Source organism: Asparagus officinalis, chromosome 7, assembly GCF_001876935.1.
Source record: "Asparagus officinalis chromosome 7, Aspof.V1, whole genome shotgun sequence".
Taxonomy (NCBI): Eukaryota; Viridiplantae; Streptophyta; class Magnoliopsida; order Asparagales; family Asparagaceae; genus Asparagus; species Asparagus officinalis.
Window position 1 is genome coordinate 136938228 of NC_033800.1, and position 7740 is coordinate 136945967.

The 7740-nt window shown below is 37.9% G+C and overlaps 1 protein-coding gene across 1 annotated transcript; it reads left to right on the plus strand.

The window, feature by feature from the left end:
* LOC109849464 lies at positions 3099–7058 on the plus strand. Its single transcript, XM_020419298.1, has 8 exons — positions 3099–3247; positions 3343–3466; positions 3789–3853; positions 4191–4763; positions 4972–5547; positions 5634–5846; positions 5939–6085; positions 6334–7058. The coding sequence occupies exons 1-8, from the start codon at positions 3146–3148 to the stop codon at positions 6598–6600; spliced, it is 2067 nt and encodes a 688-aa protein (XP_020274887.1). The 5' UTR covers positions 3099–3145; the 3' UTR covers positions 6601–7058.

Consider the following 7740-nt stretch of genomic DNA (forward strand, 5'->3'; position numbering starts at 1 on the left):
TTAAAAACCCAACCCAATAAAAATATTAGACTTCGGTTCGATGAGTTTTGATGAGGAAACTAATCTTTAAAAAGTTTTCAATTGTTTCAAACATTACAAGCATGAATAAGCAAAAATTAAAGGAAGTTTAGTGTTTAAAAAAGAAAGAAAAAAAATTAGATTTACACGTAAATCTAGCAATGAAGATGGAGGAATAAGAAGAGTGGGGAAATAAAATGAATGTTATTTTTAAGGAAAAAATTAAAAAAGAACAATGTCGTAAAAAAATTAATGTCTTAGGGATAGTATGGTCATTTTAAATTATTTGTTTCTTTAGATTTAAATTATATTAGCTTAGGGGGTTAAATGAGAAAAGTTGAGGGGGGATAAATAATATTTTGAAAGTTGAGGGAGACTATATACAATAACTCTATAATTGAAGAGAGTTTTCTAAAGTTAGAATAGTTGACAGATGTTTTCTGAGATGAACCCCATTGTTGAGGAGGGTTTTCTAAAATTAACCCCATAAAACTACACAAGAAGTTTACTTTACAAGGAATGAGAGCACTTCACTCATCCTCTAAATCACATCTCAAGCCTCCATCACTAAAAAACTGATAACAAGATTGTTCTTCCACCTCCAGATCCTACAATCACTATTAGAGTTTAAGAGAAACATACTTGGTTTTATCTAGCATTTCAAAAAAATTGACACACAACAACTAGTTGGATTTGTCTAATAAACATTATATCCCAGATCCAACTTTCGACAATTTTCCTAGTAGACCTGATAGATGAATTTGGTTTGGTTGATAAATGATAAAGTTAGGATATAGAGAACCAAGAGATGGCTCATCACACTATTTACCAAGCCAAATGAAAGTATTATGCTCATTTCCTATAAGAACCTTAGTATTTACAATAAAACTATCTAGAGGTCTGCTTCCAAAATTTAGATATAATGGCTCTATTACTAGACAGTAAAGCTCCCCTTTTGTAATCATTTTAAAAAATTGTAATTTTGAAAAGAGGAAAAGCATTCTCATACCATCTCGAGAGTCACCTACAAATCAAAGCCTTATTCATAACATGCAAATCTAAAATTCCCATACCTCCACCCTTCTTAGGTTTATAAATATTTCTCCGAGCCACTAACTTTCTTGCTTCCGCTTTCGCATTTCATCCAGACCAGAAAAATCCCCTCTTTATTTATGGGTCACTCTTGACATAAAAAAAAGTTAATTGTGATGAGATTCTCTATTTTTTTTATTTAGCACAAATCAGAAAACTCCATTAAATAACAAATCAGTTATAGTTTATGAAGTGACCTCTCTAGTGTTTAATCACAATAGCCAGAAAACAAATATGAGATTCAGGTGAAATTCTCCATTAAGTCCTAACCAGAAAGATCACATTAAACTCAATCTAATGACAATGGGAAAGATGCTTTAATGACACAACATAGTGAGTGTTTTTTTTTGTTTGGCTGGGTTTTTTTCCTTTTTTTGAATTGGTTGGGGGGGGGGGGGGGGGTTTGGAAAATGAGTTTAGTTGGTTTTTCATCTTGTTTGGTAAAATACCAAATAACTTAGTTTATAAGCTCCATGTTTAAAAGCTATATACCTTATCTTTGAAAAAACTAGCTTATAAGCTCATCTAAATTAGCTTAGGTTTAACCAAACAAATTACTACTCTATCCAAATAATTCTTATATAATTTTTACCATAAAAATCAGAAGGCTAAAAAGAGCTAACGCAGCATAAAAGCTACTAAAAAATAAGCCTCCCAAACACCCTTATAAATGCTCTTCTCTTCTTCAGGATTTCGAGCTTCCTCCGGGAGTGAGATCTTTTCCTTCCGTCAAAAGAAGTGAGCACATGACTTGTGGACTTTAAGGGGGTGTTTGGTTCAATTTCTAGAAATTATAGGAAATGTTTTCCACCTAAAATATGATTTCCTTGTATTTCTTAAAAAAATTATAGGAAAAGTTTTGAGAAATCAAAAAGTACCAATTTTCTTGTTTTTTGTACTTTGCTTGTTTGGTTCAAAACAAGAAAATAGCTCATAACTTTATAGAAAATAACAAAATTTGGTAGGTTTTTAATTAAATATGGTATGTGTCAGATTTCTGGTGATTTTCTCTCATTTTGAGAGGAAATTGCTTTTTGTAAAATTTGGTAGATTTTGATATTTTATAAAAAATATTTCTGTAAATTTTTTGTTGAACCAAACACAATTTACAGAAATCTCTGGAAAACTTTTAATTACAAATTTGCTATTTTCAGATGTTTTGAGAAAAGTTTTCTCAAAAAGTGTGCAACCAAACAGCCCCTAAGAAAAAACTGCTCATTAAAAGAGAGTAAAATTCCATTAGAAGCCCACTAAAGTGGATGCAAAAAGCCCACGGGCCAATCCCCAACATCCGCAAACGAGTCCAAGTGCACTAGGGTTCCTTCGGCTCAAAGCAAAACACGAAGACAAAGGGGGAACAGGCGATAATGCGACCCAATAATAATAAATGATGAGGGGGGCGGGGCAGTGAATAAAATAATATTATCCGGTTCAGGACGCGGATCCGTGGTGCTATTTGAGTCACCGCTTTCCCATGACCTAAAACCCCTCTTTCTTTTTTCTCCGCTCCTCGCTGTGGTGTGGCGGCTTTATTTTCTCTCTCCTAGGGTTAGGGTTTTGTATCGATCCCCTCGCTCGCTCGTTGCCCTTCAAGTTAACCTCCTCCCTATCTCGAGATCTTGCCATGGCTGCTCTCTCTCTCTCTCTCTCTCTCTCTCTCTCTCTCTCTCTCTCTCTTTCTCTTTTTTCTTCTTGATTCTTGGTCTGATGATTTCGGGTAGGGTTTTGTTATTTATTGGATCTTTATTCGTCTGGGGTTTTCCCCCCCTGTTGTCGAATGATTTGTGGCGGGGTTTGTGGGTTTAATGGTTTGTTAGGGTTTACGGCTAGATTTCTACTAATTGGACGGTGATTCGCCGCGATTTTTTTTATTGATTTCGTTTGTAAGCTAAGAGATTTGATGAGCTGATGAGCAGTGCTCTTCTTGGGGTTTTCAATTTGGTTAGCCTTGGTACTTTTTTGGGGGGGTTTAGGACGAGTAAGGGGGAAAGGTTCTGTTTTTATGCTGTTAATGAGGACCCATCTTTAATTTGATATGGGCTTGACTCTGTCTGTTACAGAAACTAGTGATTTGATGAAAAAGCTCTCCTTGGAGCCCAAGACCAAAACCCACGATGCTGCTGAGGCCCCCAAGAAGGTAAATATATGGTCTAGATTTTTTTTTTATAATTTTAATTGGGTGTTGGGTTGATTGGGATGTGTTTTCATATGGTGTACTTTTAATTGATTTAGAATGCTCCTTTGAATGGTGGGAATAAACCGAATGCAGCCATCCCGCAAATGGACCGGTCAGTGACACCTGTACTCCAGAATACTGATCCTAACATTTGGTGGTATGCGCCCTATTTGTATGGAGGTGAGATATGCCGTCTCTTCTCTTTTGCACTCTGTAATTCATTTGGGGCCCTATTATACGTTACTGGATGCATATGCAGTTTTTTTATTGGTTACTATGTTAAGTTGCATGTTGTTGTTGAGCATGAAGATTTTGTGTCACTGCTTTGTAAATTAAATTACAATGCCTTCTTTGGCCTATTATAGTTAATCCAGATGCTTATGAATGTTGTCGATTGTGTTAATTCATCACTGATGAAACTGCTGTTTCCAGTGTTTTATCGCTTGTGTTTGTTGTGCTTGGTATATAATGCTGATTGTGTGAAAATTTGATGGGTTTTTAGGTTATGATGCGACGAGCGAGTATGAGGACTACCCTAGATATGATGGAGCGGAGATGCCACATCCTGTGAGTTATATTTGTAAATCATAATTAAACTTAACCGGTAATCTGGTACTTTTAATGTGAACTATTATTTGTGTTTTTTTATTATTGAAATGTTTGGTCATGCTGTTTATTATCTTTAGTACTAGTCTATTTCTTAGTTGGTGCAAATATCAATTAAAGTTTCTCAAGTGTTTCAAGTTTTTGGAGTTCCTATGGATTAACAATATTCTATATATGTAACAAAATAGTCAGAATGGAAATTTAATTAATGAGCAGAGGATGCATCTTTATCTTTTCAAATATATGCAACTTCATTTGGGTGAGGATTGCCCTGATTTTTTTTTCTTTGCAAATCCAGGGAGTTTATGGAGATACATATCCTGGTTATGGATTTGCTCCTTATGGTGTATATCCATCTCCTGGTTCCCCAGCTCCCACTATAGGGCTTGATGGCCAGCTGTATGGCCCTCAACATTACCAGTATCCTTCACCATACTATCAGTCACCCTCACTTGCAAATGCACCATACAGTGTTAACCAAGCTCCAGCATCGAAAGGAGAAGCTGTCTCTACCTCTGCTGCTCCAGACCAGCCACCTATTTCTCTTGATGCAGGCAAAGTGAACTCAAATGGAGTTGCTAATCTGGCTGGAAATGGGAATAATGGATCCGTACCGCCGAAAAGCCAACAAAATTCGTCAGTGACATCAAATGGTTCATATGGTAGAGGTGCCTTGCCAAATGGGCATCCTTCCACTGGTTACCAGGATCCTAGATTCTCTTTTGATGGAATGAGATCTCCTGTACCTTGGTATGATTCTGCTGTATACTCTGATTCTCAGCACCGACTGGGTACAAATAATGCTGTTTCACATGTTACGAACTCTACGTCTGGAAGAAATCAGAACTTGAGACCTCTCCCTCATGTCATGGTATTGACTATTTCCTTGCATAGTGTGTATAGTATCCTCAATACTACTTGATTCGATCGCATTATTTAAATTTATGCAAAGTGGGAGTAGGCAACCTTACTTGAATGCTTGTTTATTAGTATTATTTTAACTTTTGTTGCAAGGACGAATTTAGTATTTCTGAGTTTTAAAATCTCATTTTGTTATCTGTATTACCTTTTGATTTTAGGGTTTGAATAACTCGAGACCGACATCGGGGATGCCTGCGAGTTCGGGGATGTTAAACAGGATGTACCCAAACAGCAGGATGTACAATGCTTTTAATGCTGGTCTTGGATTCAGATCTAGCTTTTATGATTCCAGAACAAATGGGAGATGGGAGGTTGTGGATTCCAAGTACAAACCAAGAGGCCGAGGCAATGGATTCTATGGTTGTGTCAATGAGAACTTGGATGGTTTGTGTGAGCTGAATAGAGGACCCAGAGCTAACCGCTTGAGAAACCAGAAGGGATTAGGATCTAATGTCACTGTTGGAGTCAAGGGACAAAATCTTCTTACCGCCAATGGGAATGTTGAGGATTCTAGTGTAGTCCCTAATAAGGATCAATACAACAAGGCAGATTTCCCTGTAGATTACTCAGATGCTAAGTTTTTCATCATCAAATCTTACAGTGAGGATGATATCCATAAAAGTGTTAAGTACAGTGTTTGGGCCAGCACACAAAATGGGAACAAAAAACTGGATGGTGCTTACAAGGAAGCTCAAGAGAAATTGGGTGGTTGCCCAGTCTTTCTGTTCTTCTCTGTAAGCATGAACTGCAACTTTTCCTCGAATAGTTCTTATGTTGCTTTGACTGACATTTTTTCTAAACTCTCTTGTTTCCATTCCAGGTGAATACCAGTGGGCAGTTTGTTGGTGTTGCAGAGATGGTGAGTCCCGTTGATTTTAACAAGACTTTGGACTACTGGCAGCAGGATAAGTGGACTGGATGCTTCTCTGTTAAGTGGCACATTGTGAAAGATATGCCCAACAGCATGCTCAAGCACATAACTCTTGAAAACAATGATAACAAGCCGGTGACAAACAGTAGAGATACCCAGGAGGTGTGTATTCCTCTATATCAATGTTTAATACCATATGTGGATACCCTGGAGTGTTGGTTTTCAACTGCTTTTTTCTTTTTTTAATGCTACAGGTGAGACTTGAGCAGGGCCTTCAGGTTCTTAAGCTTTTCCAGGAACATGTCAGCAAGACTTCTATTCTTGATGATTTCAATTTCTATGAGACCCGCCAGAAGGTGATGCAAGAGAAAAGATCAAAGCAACAACTGTTGCATAAACAGGTACGATCCTGATCTCATTTTATGTTAGAATCATAATTTGCGGGTGTGTAATCCAGCTTCTTAGTTGAAAGCACATCTTGTTTCAGTAGCCACCTTGGTATAAATTTCTGTGCTGGACAAACGCCATGTAAAATGTTCTTATTATAGGGTTCTACTGAGATATTTCCAACAAATATCTTAATATCTTGTTCCTAATCTAGGGTAAGGTAAACTGTTTTCATTTGATCTCACAATATCAACTTCCTCAGGCAGCGGAGGGGAAGCCGGCGGTTTCTGTTGGTGAGAAAGAAAAGGATGGGGCAAACCCTAGATTGCAGACGTCACTTGAAGGAGTTACCCTTTTGAAGAAGGAAACAAACGTAGTTGGGCTTGGAGAAAGAAAGCCATCTGAGGAAAATGGTTCAACCACAGTGGCCATTGGAGATGTACAGAAAGTTTCTAAGCCTGTAATTGTTTCGAAGCCTGTGGCTAATGGTGTTGCTAGTGTGGCTGTTAGGGTTTCATCGATCCACTAGTCATCCATTGTGGCCCATTCATGGGATTTTAGTTTCATCGAGATATTCTGCAGACATCGAGAAGTTCAGAAGGCTGCAATATGTAACTAGTGGAGCTGACTTTTGAGGCAAATAAAGATCATCCTCGGCAAATTGTTGTGTTGAGTTGCATTTCTTTTCTCTCACCGTCCCTTTACGTAAGAAGTGGGGAATCTATATTGCATTAGGTCTTTCTTTTCCCAAAGTTTCTCTAGGATATAGGAGTATGCTGTAATGGGGCTTTATGTTTGGTAAAGGTTGCTCGATAGTTTTCATTTTCATTTTTAGTTTGAAGTTTGAACCTTTTAGGATTGTTTCTGTCAAGACTTCTCTTTTGTAAATTGGTCATTGCCTGTTAGAGGCTTTGTATCTTTAAGAACCTGAAGGTAAGATTAGATAGTATTTGCAATTAGTATTTGGAGAGCAAGTGTTTTTGCTGATTTACGTTCTATTTTTCCTTTGTGCTGTCATTGGGTTCCTTAACGTGTATGTATACGTTGCGGTTTCATTTGCCAATCGTCGTATTCTCTTATGCGATCAATCCGGGTAATCGGATAAGGTAATGGTCTTTACCGTTACGTGTTGTAATCATAGCGTTGTTATCTGAACTGTGTGCGGTATGGATTTTTGATTGCCTTGTGGTGCATCTTCTTCCTTATCTTCTGTTCGGTATGGATTTTTGATTGCCTTGTTGAGCATCTTCTTCCTAATCTTCTGCTCGTTCAGACGCGAAGCTGTCTTCCCTATTGTTCAGAGGCGAGGTGTCTTGTTTGCGGAATAGACAATTGAATACTAACGCATGATACAGTCTGGTTCTTTCAACCGAAACTATCGATTTCTGCTCAACAGAACTTTGAATTTGCGAACAGAGGCGTGTAAGTGGTTTTGGCCTCATGGGCCAAATCTGTAACCCGATCCGTTAAGAATCCAACCCGGTTGTTGGGAATATCCCACGTTCTGGGATTTCTTCCGTTAGAGAACGGGTCTTACGGAGAAATTGGTTTAGAGAGATACTGGGGCAGATTTTTTTGGGGACGGAGGCATTGAGAGAATGCCTATAAATTGAGAGGAGTTCTTCTCCTCTAAACACACAGAAAATCGATCTCTTCTCCTGAGTCCCAA